The sequence below is a fragment of the Seriola dumerili genome, unplaced genomic scaffold, assembly GCF_002260705.1.
Source record: "Seriola dumerili isolate Sdu_G_001 unplaced genomic scaffold, Sdu_1.0 BDQW01000043.1, whole genome shotgun sequence".
Taxonomy (NCBI): domain Eukaryota; kingdom Metazoa; phylum Chordata; class Actinopteri; order Carangiformes; family Carangidae; genus Seriola; species Seriola dumerili.
The window spans coordinates 238664-264121 of record NW_019174298.1 but is presented as its reverse complement, the minus strand read 5'-3'; the positions used below and the strand labels follow the sequence as shown (position 1 = coordinate 264121).

The 25458-nt window shown below is 40.0% G+C and overlaps 1 protein-coding gene across 1 annotated transcript in view; it reads right to left on the bottom strand.

Annotated features, from left to right (window-relative positions):
• Positions 1 to 1742: 1742 nt before the first annotated feature.
• LOC111217362 (acid-sensing ion channel 1-like) overlaps positions 1743 to 25458 on the bottom strand; it is a 42643-nt gene continuing 18927 nt past the window's right edge. The window contains exons 3-10 of the mRNA XM_022739190.1: positions 5069 to 5219; positions 4711 to 4838; positions 3954 to 4104; positions 3759 to 3815; positions 3263 to 3416; positions 2854 to 2945; positions 2666 to 2745; positions 1743 to 2214 (exon numbers count right to left, since the gene is read on the bottom strand). Coding sequence (XP_022594911.1) covers positions 2095 to 2214; positions 2666 to 2745; positions 2854 to 2945; positions 3263 to 3416; positions 3759 to 3815; positions 3954 to 4104; positions 4711 to 4838; positions 5069 to 5219 — 933 coding nt within the window. The 3' untranslated portion in view covers positions 1743 to 2094. The remainder of the gene's footprint in view (positions 2215 to 2665; positions 2746 to 2853; positions 2946 to 3262; positions 3417 to 3758; positions 3816 to 3953; positions 4105 to 4710; positions 4839 to 5068; positions 5220 to 25458) is intronic.

Here is a 25458-nt window from a genome sequence, read left to right as displayed (position 1 = left end):
TGGTTTGTCTACATTAAATTTTGTTGCTGTGGATCCATCTCTATGTCATGGTAAAATAGCTGTTTTAACTCAATTCCTGCATGTTCCTCAAAATAGGTTCAACGGAAGACTGATATTCTCATATCTGTGCAGTAAAGATACATATATAGCAGCAGATTATTTTAGCACAAAGACTAGAAACAGCTTGGCACAAATTCAAATGTTTTGTCTCATTTGTTTAATCCCAGTAAAACCTGAGTGTAAAAACTACAGGAAGAAATCAGCCGCATAACAGCAAACGGTTGTTTGTACAACTTGGTACAAAGTACCAAGTACCAAAAAAAAAAGTCTGTTAATTAGCTTTAGAGGTGGTGCTTGACGGGTTTTGTTAACATTTGAGATATGGGCTAGCAAGTTCCACCCTGTTTCCAGTCTTTATGCTAAGCTAGCTGCTGCTAGCTGTAGCCTTATATTTAACTGACAGACATGAAAATGGCATTGATCTCTCATTTGTGTATTTCCCAAAATGTTGACTGTTCTTAGTTCACTTCAATACATTCAGGGATCTTGATGCTACAGCCTTAGCCATGTGGTAGCTTATATAGGCTAATGTTAGCTAATGTTAGCCAACTTAAGTTAAGTATTGCTTCAAAATGGACATTAGCATTTACCATTATCTTGTAGTTGTCTCATAATTTTGGCATTTTTTACAGCAAACATTTAGACTTATCATCGCAGGAAAAGCACAGGTGTAACTAATAACATGAACTATAGCTCTGTCCTATCAAAGTAAGCATAAACAATACCAGGACCTGAAAATGAAGCAGCTAAATGGAATTCAACCAACATTAATTTTATTACTAACACCTGAACTTTTTCTACTATGACATGACTGTGTCTGCTGCTTGGCCAATGTTGCGTAGTTTTGCTAGAATTACACTTTTTTTTTTTTAAACCTGTTCTACTTACATTTCTATATATGAAAATTACCCTTTGTTATTAATTTGTTTGGCTTCTAAAGTCTTCATAGCGCTGTCACCCTGCAAGATGAGGTAGTACAATTTATTGGCAAAATGCACAGGGTTTAACAAGGGAAGACTGTCTTGAGATGACGCTGAATGACATGAATATAAAAATGGAAATTTGGTGAAAATGGAAAAGTCTTGTAAAAATTATACTGAATTGAATTTACAGATCCACTATAATAATTTCTTGAAAGCTTGCTGGAAAGAACCATGGTGTTTAGTTACAGGAAAATTTGAGTTTTTTTTTTTTCATTTTAGTTTTTTGTGTTTAGTTCATAATTGACCTCCTCAATTTAAACCCCAGTGAATATTTACTACTCATTAATTTACTATAAGAAACTTTTTCCTCAGTTTACAATGAATTACATGTTTGTTTGTAAAGACATTTCACATTTTGCATGCTCAGCTCACCTGCTGTCCTCTGTATAACAATATCAAGGTTGTGCTAGCTTAACATTTAGAAATAACAAAGTAATTAATTTGAACTCACCTTAGTACCAAATTATTTAGCTATTTCCAGGAAAACTCTTAGAGATTATCTTGAGATAAAATGTAATTTATGAATCTGTAAAATAAATCGTTATGTTGAAAGATAGGAGTGAAAAAAATATACAATGCTGTCATGCACATTTGTAAACAAACCAAATGACATTTTGTAAAAAAAAAAAAAATCCATCACATTAATTATTTTGCAAAGAAAAACTGACGGATGACAAAGACCACTACACAGCTGGGATTTCTAATGCTGATTAACTGAACACATGACATGAACATAAACAATTCATGCCCCCATTTACTGTATCTGTTACTATGTCTTTAAAAGCTGTTTACAGATGACCATGCAGTTATTCTAACAGTTTTGAATTGATCACAAGATGATCCCTGGTTTCTGTTGTCCTGCTGTCTGCGTGGCCGTCTCTTTACTTTAACCACATTATTGTTTTCACCTCATTGCTCACAAACCCTCCCCAGGCACAATTCAGACACTTTCTCTGTTGCTCCAGAAGTCTGCTCCAGCAAACTGCAATGAACAAAGTTCATGAAACCGCTCAGAGACAAGAGAGTGCCTCTTCCTCACAGCTGCAGACGCCTAGTGAAAGTTACTGACGTGACACTTGACATCATCTAAGCTCAGGACTGTTCCCTGGTCGTTGTTGTTGTTGTGCTTGTGCTTCTTATCGGAGCAGCGACATAGCTTGTACTTTATCACCTGAGAGGATAACAGAGCAGTTCAACATGATTAACAACCTGCCTGTTTTGGCGCAACAAGGATCCAAGGAAAAGAGAGACAACATTCATCACTTTGTATCAAGAATTTCAGAAATGCTGAGGTCAAATCTCTCGAAAACAGTTTGAAATGAGGATTTTTTATCTATTCACTTAACTCTTCAAACAGCCATTCAATTATATTTTATTTCCTAACATGAAGGTCTAACTGCTGTTTCAAAGCCCTCTACACTGCCAAGAATAAAATCGTGGTGGGGAAATACTACTGCCTATAAAATGAAATGTAACTCCCCCCAGATTGTTAAAATTCCCAGAGAAAATTACAGATGACATTACCTCAGTGTCCTCAATGGTAGCTACAACTCTGTATCAAGTAAATAATTACAGGCAGAGCAAGCATATTCATCAATCTAAACGATTTCCTAAAGTCTCACCTCATAAAGGTAGTCAAATAGCTCCAGAATAGTGAGTATGCTTGCCCCAATAAAAAGTCCCATCTGACCACCAATATCACCTGGAATAAAAAGAAAATGTAATATCATGAGAAATTTGCTATATCATTTGCTATAAATCAGACAGATAACCCATCTACAGTATAAAATTTGAGTCAATAAAACTGTACCTAAAAGTCCAGCCACTTCATAAGCCTTCTTTTGTTCAATAGTCTCATAGTTGAGAGCCTCAAAAAAGATGTCTAAAACCAGGATGTTCTCCCTGTAGAGACAAAACAAGCCAGTCGAAACATTCATATTCAGTTTCGGGCAATACTTTAATTTGAGTCCCCCTATTTAGCATTAATAAGCCGTATATATACGTTTAATAAATGGTTTATAATACACTGTATAGTTGTAAGAAGATATAAATACACACACACACACACACACACACACACACACACACACACACACACACACACACACACACACACACACACACACACACAGATGAAGAAATAATGAGAAATTAATTATTACCTAAACATTGTTTGCGTTTTACAGAAAAGCAAATAAAACAGTATAGTTGATACGTACTTAATATACTGCTCAGATTTGTTGTATTTCTTTGCGAGATATTTAGCAGAAGCCTTGCTGGGGATCTTAACAAAGGACAGCTCTTTGCTGTATCTGGTCATGTTGCACGGTGTCTCACAAACACAGAAATCATTGTCTCTCTCCACCAGGAAATCTAGAGAAAAGAAAACCAGAGCTCGGCTTGACCTTTGGAACAGTTCAGTGTGGCCATGAAGATGTCATGGGATGACGCGTGTGTCTGTGTCTGTGTCAAAGGCAGCCTTTGGGGACAAATTACAGACTAAAGACCAGTTAATTTTGGACGGCTTTGTCCTCAATTGAGGACAAAAGACATGTCCACAATTTGGCAAAAGCTGATTTTTGGGTTAGTGATTAGGTTAGGGTTAGGGTAAGTCAGTGTGTGTGTGTGTGTGTGTGTGTGTGTGTGTGTGTGTGTGTGTGTGTGTGTGTGTGTGTGTGTGTGTGTGTGTGGACATGGATGAAGACTTCTTCTCACCAAGAGCTGGGTCAGCACATTCTTTGTACAGCTCGGGGGTGCAGTACGGTGCATCGCCTGCAGCCAAAGCAACACACACTCACATCAGTTCATTTTTTTTCTGCTCCCCTTCTTTTTGAGGTGACTACAGTCATTTTTCTCTGCAGCATCATTGATGTAACTCTGACTCAACACACAGTAAGAGTGGTCTCCTACCAGGCATGTGCACCATGCGACAGTTGCAGTTGTCCACCAGGTAGCGTGTTTCACAGTCAATGCGGCAGGCTGTGATGCTGTAACTATCAAAGAAGTCTGAGTCCATGGGCGTCACCTTACAGTCTCCCCAGGGTGGGGGAAGATATATCAGCTGCAACGACAACACATCAATGATCACATTACTTATTATAAAAGAGAAATTAAAACAGAGACAATCAGTAAATCCTCACATTTTTTTTAACAGTTTTACTTGAAAAACTGGTTAAAACAATTGATTTTCAAAAAAGTTGCTGATTATTTTTATGTCAGTTTGTTTCAGCTCTTGTACACACACAGTTGTCTTATTAGCAAATGTTGTGCAAAGAGGGATAATTATCACTATTTTGATCTATTTTTTTGTCTATTTTGATAACCAGTTAAACATTTCAGTTTTTTTGAGCAAACATGTCAAACATTTTCTTGTTGCAGCTCCTAAAATGTGAGGACTTGCTGCTTTTTGGTGCCATAAATGACCATAAAATGAATGTGCTTGGGTTTTGGACAGTTGGTTAGACAAAATGAGCATTAGTCACAGCCCTTTTCTGATCACCTGGCAACTCATGCTTCTTGCCCAGCTGGACTTTGTAGTAATTGTTCTGTTGTGATTACCTTGGTGTGTATAATTGATGAAATTGATGGAGGTAAGTACAAAAATAAGAACCAAGTTGTAATTAACCAGAATAATCCTTAAACAAATGCCAGATGCAAATGTTTGTACCCTTTGTTCTTGGCAGGAAACAAATGTCTGGAACCCAGGTGCCACTCCGAACCCGAGCTGGTCGATGAAAGACGGCTCGTCCTGACTGTGGATCTGAACTTTGACCCCAGCTTCAAACGATGTCTCATCTACAGGAGGACAAAGAGTGTGAGATCAGTGTAACACACTGGGAAAACTTATTTCTCTAATGAATCTGGACACTTTCCAGAATTTTCTGTCTGAGTTTAACTCTCTGAGGCATTAACACCCACACACACCAGCACACAAACCAACGACACACCTGCCCACACACACACATTGGTGTGACAGATAATCAGATCTGCCAACCACTGTGTGGAGTAAATGATATTCCCCTCACCTGTTTCTCCCCAGACTGGCAGGTATTCATCCTGCTGAATATCCAGCATAAGCTCAAGTCCATTACCCATACCTCCCTTGGTGGTGATGAGGGGAGGGCGTCCATCACCGCCTGCGTTAAAGGTATAACACTTCCCATAGCGAGTGAAGACCTGCAACACATGAGAGAGATTTTGTTAATTGCAAGTAAAAGTACCGATAACACAAAGTAAAAATACTCCAATATAAGTCAGTTATGAACCTCAAATCTTAAGTAAAAGAAGAAGAAGTGTTTTCAGTACAATGTGCTTAAAGTATCAAAAGTAAAAGTGCTTATTCTGCAGAAAAATGGCTCCCTGTGACTGATATAATATTATATAAAGTATCTCACATTATTAGATATTTAATACTGATGCATCACTGTGTAAGCAACATTTTATTGTTGAAGGTGCTCGAGGTTGAGCTAGTGGTTGGGTCATCACATAAACACGAAGAATTATTTAGCATTAGCATTAACTTGAAGTTCTGATACACAAATCTACTTCCATTTTTGGACATTTCTCTATTCATTGCTGTTTTAGTGAAATAGTGGATAATTTTTCCTCTTTGAGCCTCAAACAGAGATTTACAGGAGGGGAAAAATATCTCTAACATTATTAGACATCTGAAAACATGACAAAAGATCCTTTGTTTTGTAATGGGTTACAAGCCAGAAAAGTCTGGAACAACAGGTTTTAATCTCTGATCAGTAATAAAGTGTCTTTTATACATTTGTAAGATAATGTTTTTGATTTAAAATGTCAATCTTCAGCTGAATGTAGTGAAGTAAAAAGTACATTTTTTCTGTCTGAAATATAGTGAAGTATAAAATACCATAAAATACAAATACTAGTAGTACTAGTAAAATTGTACTTAAGTACAGCACCTACCACAGTGCATACCCCTGCAAAACTGAGCTTTCTCATTATGTTAGAGATCTGAACAGTGGTATTTCCACTGGGGGTCAGTGTTTGCCTCAGTTTCAAACATTTGTATGTGTGTCTGTGTGTGAACATGTGTATATATGACAGAAAGAGTATGAGAGAAAAGGAGCATGTAAGACAGGAAGAGAGAGAGGAGAGACAAGGGAAGTGGAAGAAGACAAATAGAGAAGAGAGAAAGGAGGCATTCCTGTGGGTTTGTGGGTTACACAATCAACCCAGTGAGGTGATGGAGACTGGCAGAGTGGTGATTTCACATTCCCTCGCATGCTCTTTATGGCATTTATAATGGACCTGATGTTACCATGGAGACCACGCATCCCAGCTAGTAGCCTTATCTTTTAGTGGAAAGCCAAGACACAGATGTGAGATTGAATCTGTACGAGATATCATCAAAAGCCCATATGACATGTTTAAACAGCCATCGTAAATAGATGTTATCAGTATGGAGCTTTCTTCAGCAAAGGGTTAATCTTGCATTAAAGCATTTAGTGTTGTATGAGTCAACCCAGGCAGGGAGAGTGAGTGAGAGAGTGGGAGAGCAAGGAGCAATGGAGAGCAGGGATGCAAAGTGAAAGAGACAGACTGACAGAGAGAGAGAGCGAGAGACAGAGACTAGAGCTCCTAACGCTTGGAGCAGGCTATTGTTCAGTGTTATGGCACAGAATGACATATCTATGATTAGAAAGAACAAACCAACCAAGTAATTGTTGAGAAAGAGTTTGGGTCCTGCCAAGGGCAGTTTAAACATTTCAGCCATCTATCTATCATGTGAAGTCAGCAAAGGGCTGCTGGTTGCAGAGGCAGACATCAATCTGAATGGGAAAAAAACATTCTGCGCCGTCAAGAAAGGCAAACGAAAGGCACGGCAGGCCACAAATAATAGGAGGAATAATATGCAAATGTTCTTTGAGAAATGAAGTTTCAAGTGGACAAAGTGAAGACTCTACAGCTATCTCAGCAGTTCTGTGACGCTGTGCTGTAGGTGCCAGTGTATGTCATCAGAACTGCTTGGCAGGTGGTTGAATAGTTTCAGAAACCCCCTCCTCCCACACCTTTCTGACGTCAGAAGTAGGAGGGGGCTTGTATCTAACCATTTCTGTAACTTGATTGGCCAGCTGTCTGGAGGTGAGAAAGCAGTCAGGGTTTGAAAAAATCAATGAAATGTAGTCAGACGGTGGGAAGGAAGGTAATAATGCAAGATTCCCATGTGTCCAACTTGACTGTCACGTCATCTGACAACTCAGGATAGCAGCTTTTAGTCTTTCTTGTGTTGCTGCTTCTCACACTTTACTGTCTTAATCAATTAACACTAACAAAGCTAAATAGAAAGACACATAAACAAAGCCTTGGTCAAACTACCCAGTGTTCCTATTCTGTACCTAATCTAATGTTATCAGCCTCCTGCAGGTGGCCTTGACTGCACATTCATTTAAACATATTGATCACAGACTCTGTGAACCCTGGAGGCTGATAGAACATCTGTAAGAGAAAACCCAGCTGCCAGAGAGGCTCTGACTTCTCTCCACAAATGAAAGCATAAATGTGTCAGCTCATACAGCGGCTGCACTTACTGTATTTCATAAATAAATCAATCCTTACATGAAGTTTAAATTCATGAGCTTGATGGGTGCACGATGATGTTCACCAGCATCTGATCAATACGCTGATGTGAGTTGATGTCAGGTAACACTTGTTCTCTGCCTCTTGTTGAGTAGGTGATGTTGTGACAGAGGTGGTGAGAATAAAAAAAACATCAAACATGTATTATGCACACTCTGCACAGCATGCATACTGTGGCTGCTTGCTCTGCTTGTTATGATGGATGAATAAATTATTTCACACATATGAAAAAGGTTTCCTGCATCAGAAATCGTATGGACCATGAAGGAAGTGTTAGAACTACGACAGAGAGAAATACTGACTTCTGAAAGTCAAAGTTCAGTTTAGTTGTGTGTTGTGACACGTTTCTATTTTTCACACTCCTTTGCCACTATTTAGAGCTGCTCCAATAAAATGAATCAATCCCCCTTTTCCAACAGAATTTAATACATTACTCACCAACTGCAGTTTACATAGGCTATAATCTTCAAAGCTCTGTGATCAATAAAGCTGTCACTCACACACAATTTCCCATGTATTGAAAAGCACTCAGCAGAGCTCTGCTGTAATTAATCATTATGCACATAATTATACATATCTGTTTTTAGAGCAACATCAGATTTTGAAAGAATATCTAAATCACAAATCCATGCACTTTGCCATCCATTTAGTGAGGTCTTAATACAGTCTTGCAATTTGTGAGCTGCTAAAAGATGTCTCCGCATGGTAAGTTCAATCCATTAGTGCTCTGTTGTTTTATGGGGATGTTTTCATAGACTTTAAAGCCATCTCTGTAAAGTGCAAACACTTTCACTGTTATTATGGTGTGCGCTTAAACAGCTATCACTGGGAAAATGCTATTTCAATGCACCAGTGAGCAGACGGAAGCCCACGGTGACCACCACTAAAATATATTCACATTTGTTGCATCCTGTGGTGCATTTTGTGTTATTCAGGACTGTGATCCAACCAGGATTTCAGCTGACCTGGAAATTTTCACACTGTACTGGTTGCCTTCATACATGAATAAACTTTATGAAATAAATAAAGAGATTAATATTAATAAGAGAGGGAGAGTCTGCAGCTGTGCTAGCAGCCAGTGGTGGAAAGTAACTAAATACATACAATAATTACAAGAGCTGTACTTGAGAGCAGTTTTATGGTGCTTTACTCCACTACATCTTTGCGTCACTATATTTATTTGAAAGCCAAACCAGTGGTTTTCAACCCTTTTGTCTTATGACCCATTATAATGTATCAGTGTGTCTCCTTCATGCTTCAGATGTTTGGGAAGTGTTCGCAGTTCAACAAAGAGACTTTTCCCTCCTAAAAATCGCATTTTCATTAACAGCTCATTAAATACTTCAGCAAAAATCAAAGATTAGAGAAAAGTTCACAATCTGAAAACAGATTTGTGTAGCAGAACTGTTTTCTTCTTTCCTTTTCTATTAATCATCTCTCAACCCCTCAGATTTATCTGGTGTCCCTTAGGAGAGGGCCGACTAGTTTGGTAATTTATTACAACACATATATCAGTCAAAGAGCCAATTCTCTGCAAAGTGGGTACTTTTTCTTTTGATACTTAATGTAAATTTTGCTGATAATAAGTACTAATAAATAAACTTTTACCTGAGTAGAATTTTAAATGCAGGACTTTTACTTTTTCACATTGTTGTATGGGTACTTTTACTTTAGTGAAGGATCTGAGTAGTTCTTCCACTGCTGCTGCTACCAGCTCTGTGAAGCAACATGCTCACAATTACAAAACTAAAAAGCAGGTGTAGTGTTTACCATCACCATCTTAGCTTAGCATGTTAGCATGCGAAGTTGTAATTAAGGCTGATGAGAGTAACTTTAGTTTTGCAGGTATTTCGTTGTAAAAATATTGGATAAATTACAGTTTTGACCTGATGGTGGTGGTGCTAGATTTAAATGTCCAAGTTCTAATCCTGTGTCATGTGTTAATATGTGATAAATAATCATTTTTAAATATCTTTTTTATATCAAAACATTTCTCTTTTTTGTCATACATATGACCAACTCAACAGAGCAGTATCATGTTAAAAGTTGCGTGTTTGGATTTTCACTGACAAAAATCTTGCTTATAATTCTGAATAATGTTGGTGAGGTCTAATTTATCCGTTTAACCCATATCCTCCTCCTGTTGATCTACCAATGTAAGTGAAGGAGGTGTGGGTGGAGTTGAACAGTCCTCCACAGAGCTGTACCACACTCACACCCACCTTTGATTAAGTACAAAATTTCATGCCAATCCATCCAACAGTCTTTAAATGTCAGTCTGGACCAAAGGGGTAGACTGACCGACTGACAGACGGACTGACTGACAGCACCATCACTAAAGCCATTTTGAAGAATGGCTAAAAACCCATCTGCATTATTCTTCAGATACTGTGTGTGTTAAAAACAAAAGAAATCAACAAATCTATATGCCAACGGATCCTGCATAGAGGGGTACATCCTGTGAAGGTGACTGATTACAGTTCACATTCTTGGGTGATCTTGAGTCTGATCACTCATTTTTGCAGCACAAAGATTAAAGTAATTAAAGAATAAAAGCATCAGAGCCCAACATCCCCCTCCTTTGTTTGCTTCTGAATGAAAAGCCGACTCACCACACTAATAACCAGTCTATAGTGAACACAGATCCACTCCAAAGAGAAAATAAACTACAGGCAGGGGATTGAAAGCCAGAGGCATGGTCTGTGTGTGTGGGTGTGTTTCTGTGTAATAATGATACACAGAACGTGGAATCAGACCTTGAGTCACTGTTTTTAAATAAAGAAGTCAAGATGAGAGGCAAACAAGAATAGGTAGTGAAGAACCGCAGGGCTCCTCGGGGAGTATGGATAACCAAAAGGCTTCATACAGAAACTCTCTCTTAATTAGAGAGAAGAGACCAAAGACCATCATGCACTGAAGAAAATACCACTTTGGTCCACACTGAAATATCCCAACGACTATTAGATGAATTGGCTTGAAAGTTTGTGTAGATATTCAGGTTTCCTCTGGAGGTGGTGCGGGTTCAAAATTAAATATGGTATCTCAACAACAACTGGACAGATTGTGATGAAACTTGGTTCACACATTAACAACTCCTTCAGGGTGAAATCTAACTTTGGTAAACTTTTCGTTTAGCACCATCATCAGGTCAAAATTGTGATTTGTCCAAAACTTTGATGACCAAATACATGCAAAGTAATGACCTCCCCATCAGCTTCAGCCCTATTTTGTGTTTAGTGCTAATTAGCAAATGTTAACACAGTAATGCAGCGTTCACATCATGTGGGAGGGAAGGTAATTCCCTTGTTCTCTTGATTCCTATGTTTACAACCTGCAAGCATTCACATCATCTGACAATTCAAGATGGCCACCATCAGTTTTGTGCTGATGCTTCTCACACTTTAGTGGAGATTCTGTTTTAATCAATAAACACCAGTCATAATTACAACTTGGACATTGCACCAAACGCTGTGTACAAGTGGGACTCTGGTAATAACGGTAACTCCCATATGACGTAAATGCAGCGTAATGGTGAACATAGTCGCACAAACATTACACCTGCAATACATCAGCATTTTAGCCTTGTCAGTTGTGAGCATGCTGCTAACATTAGCATTAACTTAAAGCACCGCTGTGCCAAAGAAGTCTTACAGTGTCTTCTTGCTGATTTATTTAGATCTTTTATCTTAAAAGGAAAAGGCTGGAATTATTACATGTCTGTAATTGTTGACAAACCCCATGAGAAGATGTATTAGTCCAGCCTCAAGCCCACTGGTTCCCATTTAAAGGCTAAACCATTTCTCTGTAGTTTTGAGCAAACTTTACTCAGACAGGAGTAAATAGTGAATTTGCTGAGGACTGTTTTTTAGGGGTAAACTACATTTGACCAGCATTCTGCAGAACTGTAAAGAAGCGGAACCAGTGTCGTTTTTTCTGGAGGTCAAACGCAGAATAATGAGTGAGAATTGATCATGCAAATCAAGACCATCATGTCCAGTGCATTGACTGTTGGATGACACCTTGGGGCAGTGCAAGCTGTAGGGCAGGGCTGCGTACTGATCACCTAATCGGTTTGGACGGCAGGTCCTCCTGACGTTATTGACAACAGAGGAGAAAACAGGGGACAGGAGCTGTTAGCCAAGCTTTTCCAATGCTTGAGGAAAATCAGTTAAAATGTCAGAATTCAATATGTCTAGGAAACCTTCATCAGCTCACTCCTACCCTACCTTAATGGATGAAATATCACAGAACCTCCTCCAGTGTTGAGAGGGGAATTGTTATCTATCATAGTTGGGATTTTATCCACCAGCTCCCAAACAATAAAATATTTCTTTCCCTCCTACATTTCCTTCCCCCCTGGTCCGCGTTGATCTTCCCTCGTTCCCTCATGTCTCCTGAACTATGATGTTCTTTCCCCCATAGACTCCTCTCCATCTCCTGCTGCACTTCCCCACCCGCCGCTGCTTCATTTGATGAATATTTCACAGGCCAGTAGAGACAGTCCTCCTCTCTCATCCTATTCCCAGACACTGTCCAGGCTCTCAGTACCTATCACCTTCAGAGATGATAGCATCATAGCGCCGGCTAAGGGGCACCTGAGGAGAGCAGAGGACAGCGGGGAGCATATCATATGAAGAAAAATGGAAGTGTGTATTCACTTAACTTATATATGCCTCAGAGTGCTGCCTCTATCTAAAAATTAGAACTGTGCTGACCTTAGCACTATCACAGCATGACAGATTGAATTTGAGATGCGGGTTAAATCAGGCAGGTGTTGTAATACAACATCCAGCAGGTGAGAAGAGGTGAAGAGGCTCTTTATAACCTGCACATTATATTGCTGTCCAGTTAGGGAAGAAGAAGCAAAAGTACCAATACCACAATGAAAAGAGTGAAGTCCTGCATTTAAAATACTAGAAGTACAAGTATAATCAGCAAAACATCAAAGGTAGTAAAAGAACTCATTCTGCATCAGTGCTAGAGCTGCAAACATTAGTCATTAATTGTTAATAAATTGGCAGTAAATGAACAACAACTATTTTGATAATCAATTTATAATTTATATCACTTATTAAGTCAAACATTCTCTAATTTTACTTCATACTTATTTGATCAACAGAGAATTATTCGGTTAATTATTCTAGATATGTTTTAAGCAAAAAATGTGTTTGCTTTTCATCTTCTATGACGGTGACGTGAATATCTTTTGATTTTAGACAGTTTGTTGCACAAAACTATACATTTAAAGATATCACTTTGTACTTTGGGAACATCTTTATTATTTTGTAGCATTTTATTGACCAAATAATTAATCATTCAATTTAGAAAATAATGATCAGGTGAACCAACGATGAAAGTAATCATCAGTTGCAACCCTAAACTCGGTACACTGCATTCAAAAGTTTTATATCATATAGTTCAGTGTGGCACAATGGGATCCAAATCCGTGGAGAATTAAATCTTTTCTGAGGAAAATGGAGGAGATTCACAACAAAACAACATAATAACTGATCAAGTCGAGGGCAGAACAGCCTGCGGGTAACTGTCAGTCTCTGAGGACAAATAATTGTTGGTTTAATGCAATTCCTGCTCTCCATGGTGGATGGACTTGCAGCGGCACCACATAGTGAGAGGAAATCGTGCCCTGGGGGAAGGTACCCTGTAATCCCTCCCACCTTTGTCTGCTATCCACCGAAATGAGGAGAGAAGGAGATTTTTGCTGAAAGGCTACTTGAAATAAAAATGATACTTCGGTGCAGAATCTTCCTGGTGAATAATGGAAATAGTCGTATGAATTTGGATGGGTGACATAAATGTCTTAGAATTGCTGGTTCACGTTCATTTAGAGTTGTTAAATTTTCTATAGAGGCTCTTGCAGTTAGCAGACACCCTGTTCTTCTACCCCAAAGTAGAACACAGTGAGATGGTAAATGGCTACTTGAAGGACCAGGACATTCACTATCAGCCAGTTATATGACGCAGTTATACTGTTCAATTTTATTATGTGATTATATTAAATTAAATAGGTATATGGCAGCTTAAAAGTAGGCATACTTGCACTGCTTGCAAATTTTGACATGTGATATTAATCTCAGCATTGTCACCCCGCCCCAGTTCTTCCCTCTCATTCTCCTCTGTAAAAACTTGATATCCAACAGATCTATATGGGATGTTAAAACCTCCTCTGCCTGCCTTTTCCCTGCATGTCTCAGTCATCGCTGTCGCCTACAAATCTCCTGCCTGCCCACTTGCGCCAGCCATGTGCAGGGCCCACGCTCGCTCTCCACTGTGAGAGAAAAGGCAGGCAGGCAGACAGGCCATCACAGCATCAGCAAGCTGTGCTGAAACTCCGGTGTGCGCCGCCCTCTTGTCACACACAGCTGAGTAAACATCGAGGGATAAACAGCCCCGGGGCCAGTCAGAAGGGCAGAGGCCTTACTACAGTGGAGGGCATCTTAAGTGGCAGACAGCAGGGTTAACTAGGATTAAATCTTCATGTGTCAAGTGTAACTGTGTTTTTTTTTTTATAATATACAGTCTATCTATATTTGTCTGATACATCAGTCTACAAGTAATGTGTAGGGAAATGCTACATTACCATGATTCAAGATTGTGCAAGAGCAATTATGTGCCCTCCAAAAGGGTCAGCAGATAAATCTGAGGGGCAGTGAGATGATTAACAGGAGAGGAAAGAAGAAAACATTTTTTACTTCTACTACACAAATATACACTAATTTATTTGGGCTTTTCTCAAATCTTTGGTTTGTTGTAAAATATTGGATAATTTGATCTCTTTAAGGCTTAAAAAGTTTAGAGGGGATATGTGTCTTTGTTGGAGCTACTAACAAGAAATGTGACAAGGGCCCGAACCAGACACCTCTCTTTAGTAAGAGGTCACTGGCCAGAAAGGTTTAGAACATACAATACAAAAACTGTATTTTATGAGCTCATCATATTTAGTTTTTTTAATGCCAAGATACTGAAAGTAGCTGAAAATTGTAAGTGAGTACAGTAGATGAGTAAATCTGGGGCGGCTGTGGCTCAGGAGGTAGAGCGGATTGTCCGCTAATTAGAAGGTCAGTGGTTCGATCCCCGGCTCCTCCACATTGCCCCCAAATGGCTGTCCCCTCAGTGTATGAGTGTGATGTATGAATGTGAGTGAATGGGTGAATGTGGCAAGTATTGTAGCTTTAAGTGGTCAGTAAGACTAGAAAAGCGCTAAATCCATTTCAGTCTGAGCAACAAAAGCGATAGATTAAAATTGTTTAAAAATAGAGTAGAGAATAAAGTGACATCACTAGTTAATTCATTAATGAAATGTGTATATATGATATGTGAGAATATAAAGTGTGAACATGAGCAGCATGCAATGCGAACAAACCAGGGCCATAATGGACATGTCATGTGGACATGAGATGGAGGAGATGCAGGATTTACAGTAAGTAGTGTTAAAACAGTGACTGCTCGCTGAGGGGCTGAAATAAGAAATGAATGAATATTGTCGCTGTCTCTAAGGATGGTCCATGCTATGGAGTCTGACAGCCTGAGGAAAGAAATTTCTCTTCAGCTTCCCTGAGCTTTCCTTCAGGCTGCAGTGATGAAACCCTGACAGCAGCTGAGAAAAGAGGCCGTTGCTGGGGTGGCTGGTATCCATAACAATTTTCGTTGCCTTCTTCCTGGGAAATCACCAATGTCAGCCTTGACAGCAGCGCATGGACGTGTGACGTGTGCGCTGTGGAGGAGTTGAAGGTGCAAAAGCAAAAGAAGGTGGTGCAGAGTGGATGTCATCTTTAGGAGGGGAGAGACAGGGCAGGCAGCGAGCACAAGGGCTAACTCTTACAGCGTGGAGGGGCTGCACAGTACAGGTGTGCGCTGGTGCTCCACCTCAGCCAGGGTGTCATGGGTGTCGTGGGTGTAGTATATGTGAGGTCCTCAGTGATATGGATCTCCAGGTTTTTAAAAAGTCATTAAAGTCAGTGGGCAGAGTGTTAATGAAGTAACGACAAATAAAGGTTGTAATATATGTTGTTATATTGCAGCAGTCTGAGCAAACTAACTATACTGAATATTACCACAGCCCAGAGTAGGACTGTATGGATTTTACCTGAGTGGAGCATAATAATGACTGGTCATTTCAGTGGAGTTTAAATTAGTCTCCAGAGTCAGATGATTGCGTGTCTGGCCGTAAAGACCAGGACAAAAGGTTAGCTGTTAATTACATATGATTGGCTGTAAAACCTGGTGATATACCTCTAATTTAAAATGGCTTGGTGTTTATTGGTAAGAATAGTTTGTGTGTGTGTGTATGCCTGTCTGTCTCTGTATGTGTGTTCAAGAGAATGTTTAAATTTGTATGGCAGTCTCCTCAGTGTATGTCTAATAATATGCTATGTATAACAATGAGCTGTAATCACCCTCCAGCAGGATGGAGGAAAATTAATTTAGGGAAGCCAAAAGGCTGTCACCGAGCATTTCACCTGACACCTGACTTGAACTCAGTAATGGCCCCAGAAGGCTCTCGAAATTGCATGTTTCACTTTATACGTTCATCCTCGCCTTTCTCATAATTTACACTGACTTAAATCGATACCGTCGTCTTAAATCAAATCTGATTTATTTAGTCCACAGCCACTTTTCTCACAGTGTTGCTAACGTGTAGTGATGCCACTGTGTTGCTAATGTGTTCTGTGAAAGCCTGACAAAATGGACACCTTGCATGAGGAAACGCTGTGGAGGCTGTGCAACAGTCAGGCAGCTTCCTAGGAAAAAAGCCACATAAATAAGTCAAACACAGTATGTTCCATGGTGATATGAAGACTGTGAGTAAGTATGGACATATGGTAATACGTCAGAAGCTAACAGTACACATACATGCACAGATGCACAATGGGGATATGCTGATGGATGATGCGTGACATACATGCATCTCCATTCCCTTCTGGACACCCCTCGTAAAACGCACACACACAGTCTTGTTGTACAATAGAGTACTCATGGATTTATTTTAGGAATAGCACCATGATTCAACATCTGAGTGGCTGTAATAAAGCAGTTCAGCTCTTCTGGGGGATGAGCTGGGAACAGCTCGTATAGTAGATCTGCTCCGGGCTGGAAACTGGACAGCAGGAAGACTCATTGCAGCCAGCCCCGAGCTTTTGTTTACTGGCCAATTTGATCACCAGGGTCTGCATCCCAGCAGAGCAGAGGGAGGAAGCCATCGCCCTCATTAATAAGAGAATATCAAAAGACAGATAGAGGCGCTGCTGGAGGACACTTTCCTGCTGGAGAAGAGCACCTTTCCGCTTCTGTGCAGCTAACAAACCCCCTTTTTTTTTCATCAACTGTCTTTCATTTTGATATTCTCAAAATACCACCAGGCAAAGGTGGGACCAACCTCAGTTAATGAATGCATTCATTACAGGGACTCCTGTCACTTTTGGTGCAGTTTAGAGGGCGGGAAAACTGTCAGGAAGGAAAAAAGGCCCTGCAGCTCTTCCCCTGGAGTGAACCTCCTCCGTGTGACAAATTTCACACTCTGCTGAGAGAAATCCGCTGAGGCTTTAGATTTCCCAGCCTGTCACATGCTGTTGCTGAATACCAAGAGATTAATTCATTTCACAGATAGTGCGTGTAAGCAACTCTGACTCCTAAACTCACAGCGTTCACGCCGTCACTACCTGCCCAATCTCAAAGCGACAACAAGGGGAGATTCAAGCTGGGAGGCAAGATAACAGACAGAACACACGCACACACACACACACACACACACACACACACACACACACACACACACACACACACACACACACACACACAAAGGTCAACATGTCAAAGAAAATATCCTGTTGGTCGGATGAATCAAGTATAATATATATGTGGCACATTCTGCTCAAACTAATTTTGCAACCTTTGGGTTTAATTAAATAATGAAAATTTAATTAACTCTACCATTCTTAATACTTGACTGCAGTTACAGCAATCATTAAACAGCATATAGCTATATGCCATGTCTCTTAAGGGTCCTCCATCAACTAAACAGCAAAGCCACGGGGAGTTTTATTAAAGACATCATCATCATCATCATCAGAAACAGAACTCAGGCAGCGGTCAAACTCCATCAGAGGATAAGTTTTGAAAGCCTGTGGATGAATGTTTCCTCATTTTAAAAATGCATCAGTGGACTACACTTCCACACACTCTGGCCAGCTATAATTTTTCTTTGCTAATTCTATTGTGGAGAAAGAATGAGAAAATGTGTTTTGCTGTAGGACTTTCAAGAGGAATGAGCCATTGTTCAGCCATTCTTTTTGGTGTTGTGCTCAGAGTTTCAAAGAATCAATCCTTCTTTATTTGCCTCACGCTGCATGTGTTTCTCTGGGTGGCTGGATGGATGTTACTGTGTTGGAGTGAGGGTGAAGGAGTGGCAGGGAGGTTGGTGTGTTTACTGTGAGGACTCAGAGAAATAAACAGTGGACTCAGCCACCCTGCTGTGTCCAGTAAGAGAGAGAAGGACAGCAGGCAAAGACACAAGCAGCACATCAAACACACAGTGTACGACACATACACTCTTCACTCTACACAAAGTCCAGCTGAAATCACATTAAGCCATCGATTTAGTCAAAAATAATACATGTTTTTTAATAATATAAGAAAATTTTAAAGAAAAATATCTGAAATTTTCTCATTTAAAACCAAAATCTACTGCTTGAAAACACCCCACATAAAGCATACAGCTCACCTTTGTGTTGCTTGTCTATGTAAGTTTTCTAGTGTAGCATCTATGTTTTCTCATCTTGGTGTAGCAGGTTATAATGAGCTCATTGGTGTCTCCTGAGGCAGGAGGGTGGAAATCATCCATTGGTGCTCAGCTGTTGGTGAGAACCACAGTCGTAGTTGATATTTTTCCCCTCAAGGCCAGAAGGCGGCTCACTCCACGTTCGAAAGCAAACTTTGACAAGCGACACAAAGGGGAGATTTATGCTTTGTCAGAAGTGTTTTCAAAAAAACATTTTTCAACTTATCAGTGAAACAGACTTTAAAGATAAGTTGAGTATGTATTTTTTTCGCCTACAAGCTGACATTCAAAAAGGTCACCAACCTGAACCTTCATCGTCATGGTAACAATAATAAAAATATGCTTAAGGTTGTGGAACGGTCACAGTTTGGTTAGAATTAGGCCCAAAAACTTGAAAACTTGGTTAGGTTTCACACGGGAAAGAAACCTCCTCTTAATGCAGACATTGTCACTCTTTACACTGCGTCACCTGACTTCCACCCTTCTTCCGTTATAATCACCATGGCTGCGAGAGGTCACCTAACGATAAAATGAAACTATGGATCGTAATAAGCTGAGCACACACGACCGGTAGGTTTTCTTTTTTTTTACAGACTGACAGTCACCTGACATTAACAGTAAACTTTTCCACCATGAATGTTTGTTTGGCCGTTTGTTCAGCAAGATACGGAGCTCTACCAATAATTCAATGCTAACGTTAAATATTTGATTTGCTGTACGGAAATAAGGTTTCCGTCTATGGGAATAAATAGCTAATAGTATTCTAATGAATTAATGCAAAACTACAGGATGCCATCACGAAACTGAAAAAATATAAATCTAAAATTTAAAAATTCAGTTGAACTTAGTAGTAGTAGCTCAACAAGTTTCATACACGCAGAAAGCCATGCATCCAGGCATTCAGGCTAACAATCTGCACTGTCAAATCACCCAGAAAGTCAAACAAAACGATTGTTGGGTTAAAGCTTGAAACTGCCCCAATGTTCAATTCACACTAACAAGAGAGGGAAGTATAAAAAAAGAAAAAGAAAAAACAGTATTGATGTTTGTGGAAGTGACTGTACTGACTGCAAAATGAAATGGAAGAACTATCTGGGCCCATTCACAAAACATTCAGAAATAATTGGAAGCTGCTGAAAATGAGGAAAAGCATTTCAAACAGTGTTTCACACGACCAGTAAATGATAGAGGGGAGCAATTATAAACAGAGGCACACCAGTCTGTGACAAATGGATATGAAATTGATTTGCATCTGTGAACAATTCACTCTTGTAAATTATTTCTATGATTTTTCTCTGCGGAATGGCTATTATGGATTTCAATTCTTTTCTTATCAGTAAAAATGGTGGCTAAAAAAATCCTTTCATTTTTACAGGGAAGTGGTTTATTTTAGAAATCCCACTGAGCTTCCAGCAAGTGAGGAGTGTAAAAGTTGAGGGTCAGGTTTGTGCCACCTCTTAAGAGGCTGAGGTTGCCATGGTGACCCAAAAAGGGGGATAGCAGGAGGCTAACAGCTCATTTAGTCAGATATTCAGTGTAATCCTGAACACACATCCTGATACAGGTGTTATTTTTTTCTACAGACTTGTCAGTGTGCATCTTCATTTCCTGAAGACAATGTCAGGACAGCCTACAAGCACAGAAAAGAAAAGAAAAACAAATACTGCAGTCATCTTCCTCGTGTGGAGGAACGGCCCAGGTTGGAGGCACAGCTAATGAGAGGCATCATTCAAAAAGATGTCATCTTTCTATCGAAATACACAATGCAATCAGATGATGACTTGATGAGCCCCTCGCTGCTGCACAAATCAGAGAGAAAGCCAAAGCCAGAAACACACACAGCACTCTCTCCGGAAGAGCATCTGCATATTGACTTTTTTCATGTGAGACTTCAATTAAACTGTGCCACATTTGAAATACAGGGGAAGTTTCAATCCAACTTTTATTGAAAACGCAGATAGTCACAGCGTTAATGCCAGCCGTGTGAAAACTGGCTCAATACTTGGATGAGTTCTCGCTAGGGTAATGGAGGAAGAAAGCAGAGAGATTTTATGGTGGACTACTCCCCTCAGCACGGTCACACCTGGCTTCTTGACTCATATGTCGCCTATAGTATATCTTAAACTACTGGTCACTTTCACCTCATTGTCATTCTCTCAGCGTTCAAGAGCAGCAGTGCACGGTATCCTGGAGCTGGTCTGGCTGGTTGTTTTCAGGACTGGAAGGAAACCAAAGAATTTTCTGGGCTCTGTTAGCTCCATTTTTTGTGTTTTTGTAATACATTAATGAGCTGCACGCTGTGGTGGCTCAGCAAAAAGCTCCTGAGGGTATCCCAGTGCATCCTTGGATATAAGTCCTGTCAGAGTAGTGTCCCTGAATTAGAACAAGCTGGTTCAGGTATTGTTAACCTTCAGTATAATCTTCTATTTTATTTTAATTTAAAATCCTGCACACCTACACAAGTGTTTTCACTTCTTCTGGCTGATTAGACCTCTGCTCTGGTTCGAGATGGGTGCAGCTGTGTTGAAAATTACATAAGGACACCAGACTTCATGTACTAATGGAGCAGCAAAGTGGGAGAAGGTATTTTTGGGAGCATCTGGTTCTGGATGCAAAAATCCAATTCATTTTCTCTATAGACAATGTTAGGGTGAGTTGCAGTTGGAGCATTTTCATGACTTGGATGAGCATTAAACTCTCACAGTACAGACGATGAACACGATGAATTAGAGGATATATGGCTCTGTCTACCTAAAAATGAAAGGTGAGATATGTACGACTGCTAAAGTGCAGGCCTGATGAAACCTGCTCCCACTGCACCTTTACACCTTTAGACCTTTAGACCTTTGTCTCATTATTACATATAGAAGCTTTAATTAATCAGATCAAGATCTCTTTGACAAGAGAGACCTGAGTACAGCAGACAGAAGAACACACAAAACATGCAAAGAACATAGTCAGACATAACAAAAGCACGTAGAGCATCAGAGACAATCACAGTCATACATACTACCACTACATAGATCTGAAGGTAAAAGTATAAAACTAGCAAGTTGGATGAGACACTGAAGTTTTAGATTTATCTGTAATTCAAAAATGTATTTGACAAATTTATGAAATCAATATAAATTACATTTCTAAAGTTGTAAAGTAGTGGAAGACAGTCTTCCCAAGTTCAGTATTTCCCCGAGAGGCAACAGTCCTGAGAACTAGGTATGATGGCGTGTATGTGATAGTAACGTGCCTCTCCATCTTCAACCTAAGCAGATGTTTAATCAGCAAACATAAGGCTGTGTGCAGGGGCTTTGAAATCTGCTTAACAGCAGTTTTGACTTGTCATAGCAGGAGAAGCAAAATGATGGCTGTCAGTTTGCCATGACAATGTCACTGAGCCTAGACCCTGAAACAGAAGCGGCTTAATTTGAATTCAGTCACTTTTCCTGCTGTAAGACGTAAACATTTCTGCTGTGACCTCTAAATTCACCACTGTGTCCTTTAAGTTGATGAATCTGAGATTTTTAATTGTATAAACGTTATCTCCAGGTAGGATTTTACAGCAGGAACCATCTGACTTTCACGTCCCCTCTCTCTCTGTGTTGCAGTCATCCTCCTCTGCTATTTATTATGCATCCTTCCTCCGTTCTCCATATCTGAACCTGAGCAGCCCACTTTCATTAAGTGGAACTCATTTGTCTGTCTTCAAATGCTAATAGAACACATAATGAATGCCACTCAAAATTATCTCCACTCACTGATATCAGTGTATAATTAAAACAACACTGTCCTTAATAAGGTGTCAGAGGTGATAACACAGGGCACTGATAACTCTTTAAAGACACACATACACATGCATGCCCCCAATCACTCCCTTTTTACCGAGCAACAATAGAGTTATAATGAGTGGGACCATCAGGCCAAAACTAATTTCCAAGTATAAGGACTAATGCAGTGATTGCTCAGTGGCCTTCTATAAGTAGGTTATTGTCTTTAGTTATTTACTATTTTAATTAACCTTTCCCCCCCCCCACACACTAACCCCACACATAATTTATCTTTAGCATACTTTACATTGGCTATAGCTCATTTCAAATGATGGCAATTTTGACTCCACAATTACATTGTTCATCTATTTAAAAGTGACTGTAATAAAAATATTGATAATAACTAAAGGTCACACTGACAGTTTGAATTATCACCCAACTCTGTAGTTCCCTTCACTTCTAGGGAGCTTCCTTTTTTTTTTAGCATCTTTCAGCTCTTTCTTTTGGTTTTACAGTCCACAGCTTTATCGTGCTGCTGCTGTCTTGCTGCTCGTATAGCTTATTTGTTTTCAGCAAAAAAAGCTCTAAAAGTTGACTGTACACTACTTCACCTAACAGCAGACAGACACAGTTAGTGACTACCTGCTGGAGAGTGGAGCATGTAGCAGCTAAGGAACCAGATATGTTTTTCAGGAAGTCAGTAGAGGAAAATGACACCTGTAGTAAGATCTGTGTTCAGGATTACACTGAATGTTTGCCTAAACGAGCTGTTAGCCTCCCGCTATCCCCTTTTTTAGGTCACCATGGAAACCTCAGCCTGTTAAGAGGTAATAACTAAAGGTTCAGGCTTGGAACAAAGCCTTTCTCCATGTTGTCAGGATAAACTGTCTGTGTGATACAACAACAGCATGTTGTGTGGTTAACTGCAGATGTAAACACAAGACTGAGATTAAAAAAAAACAAAGTGATCAAATATTGTTGCTTATGCAATATTTCTATATTTAGATGCTTTGAATAACAACATTTACAAAGGATTTTCTAGAGGGATTTTCTTTATGGATATGGAGGAAACCAAGTTACAATGATGGAAGGAGGCTGCTGCACTGCCACACTGATCAATTTATATAGGAGCTGCGGTGTTTTTTTGCTTGTTTTTTTTTTTTGCTACATGTAATCACTATTAAACCTGAGCTGGCTGTGGCTCAGGAAGAGGACCAGGTCTTCTGCTGATCACAGGGTTAGTGGTTTGATCCCCAGCTCCTCCTGTCCATGTCTCAAAGTGTCTTTGAGTGAGACACTGAACCCCAAACTGCTTCTGATGGTAAGGCCAGCACCTCATATGGTAGATCACTGCTGTGTGTGTGTGTGTGTGTGTGTCGCCATTTAAACTTAAAGGCAGACGCTGAATGAGACATTGAATCGAGTTACAGCAGCTAGTAGAACCAGGTCACTGTGGGAAGTGTGCAAATTTTCCTGCATCCATTTGCTGACAAACTCTTCCTGTGCTGTGAAGTAAAAGGCGGATTCTCTCAGTCATGTGAGCAGTTAGAGCCAAAATTACAACCTGAGGCTGTCTAAAAAGTGTGACGCACTGTCCTATCGACCTTGTTTTCTGCTGCTCTGAATGAAAACATATTGCCAGTTCCCTTAATTGAGCACTGAAGTGTTATGGCGGTGTAGAGGTGGGAGAGGAGCTGGACCAGCGGGGTCCTGCGGGGCAGACAGCAGCATCTGCAGGCTGTGGAGACTGACGACAGGAGGAGCATAATAAGCTGCTGCTGCTACTTTAAACAGGTGTGTCCCTGTCAACCAGAGGACGCAGAGAGAGAGAGAGAGAGAGAGAGAGAGAGAGCCTGACAACCCGGCCATGGCTTCAACTTCAGCTCTGCTCCACTTATCAGAGCAGCAGAGAAACAATGACCAACAGAGAGTAAACAATGGACGTAGAGCCAATTTACTTTTTCAGATATACCTGTCATTCTCAACCGTGGCCGCACGCCGCAGTGACTGATGTGCTCTATTCTGGGTGGTTGTCTGAACATCGCTCACTAAGTGGTAATGCCTGTTTTGCCTAATGTCAATGTGAAGCGGCATGAGTGATGGGTTTAATTTAATTTCATTACATGAAGAGAACAGTTGCATCATATTCACAGAGTGTGTCACTCTCCGCTCGCTTTTGTTTTTGTAACTCACCTTGATAAGAAAAGCGATTCATTTACATGTGATGAGCCCACTCATCAGGTCTGAATCAGACACTAACTAAATATTTGTCTTCGGTGTCACTCCAGAGCCATTTCAGCTCTTCACATCTGACACTGTATGAAGTCACAGGCATAATATATATGTGGCACATTTTGCTCAAACTAATTTTACAACCTTTGGGTTTAATTAAATAATGAAAATTTAATTAACTCTACCATTCTTAATACTTGCACACACACACACACACACACTCACACACACACACACACACACACACACACTTCATGATCAGTAATAAGTAGATTATACTGTCTAACACCCCTCCCTCTCTTTTTATTGTACAGGTCTTGTACATTGTTATCCATTAGAACATTTTACTAATTTCAATGAAACAGAGAACATCCTTACATCTTATTGTATCTGTTCTTGTTGTGTTTTATGTATGTATTGTGTATGCCGAGTACTGTTTATGGAGATAAACTTAAAAAAAAAAATTTCTGAGCTTTTTCAGCCAGACCTTTATGTGTTTATTTTTTTTACTTTGTTATTCATGTAAAACGAGTCAGCATTAGTCCACTGCTGGCTACCTCAATGGTTAACGATGATAAAGATACAAACACATAAACAGTAAAGCATGTGCACGGAGCAGCAGGATCGAACAGAACATAGTTTTGCTGGAGAAGGAGGCAGATGTGAAGGCCGGTGACTGTGATACAGAACCAGAGTGGGCCGTGTAGCCTGCTCCACTGAGATGATCATCATAACACAGCTACGTCTCTCTCTCCCTCTTGCTCTCTCTCTCTTTCTCTGCCTCTCTCTGACGTTTTATTTTTTGGCTGGACTGCAACATCTGACTTTTCAGATTAGTGACTTTTTTCAAAGAAGCACCTAGCGACAAATCTGTTGCCTTTTTGGACAAACCTGAGCTACTTTCTGTAGAAGAGACTTGCTAGTATTTCCCGGCAACCACAAGGTTGGGTTTTACAAACTCCATATGTATGCTGACTGCATGGCAGCTGACGTGAATGAGCTTCTATAACTTTCTCTCTGA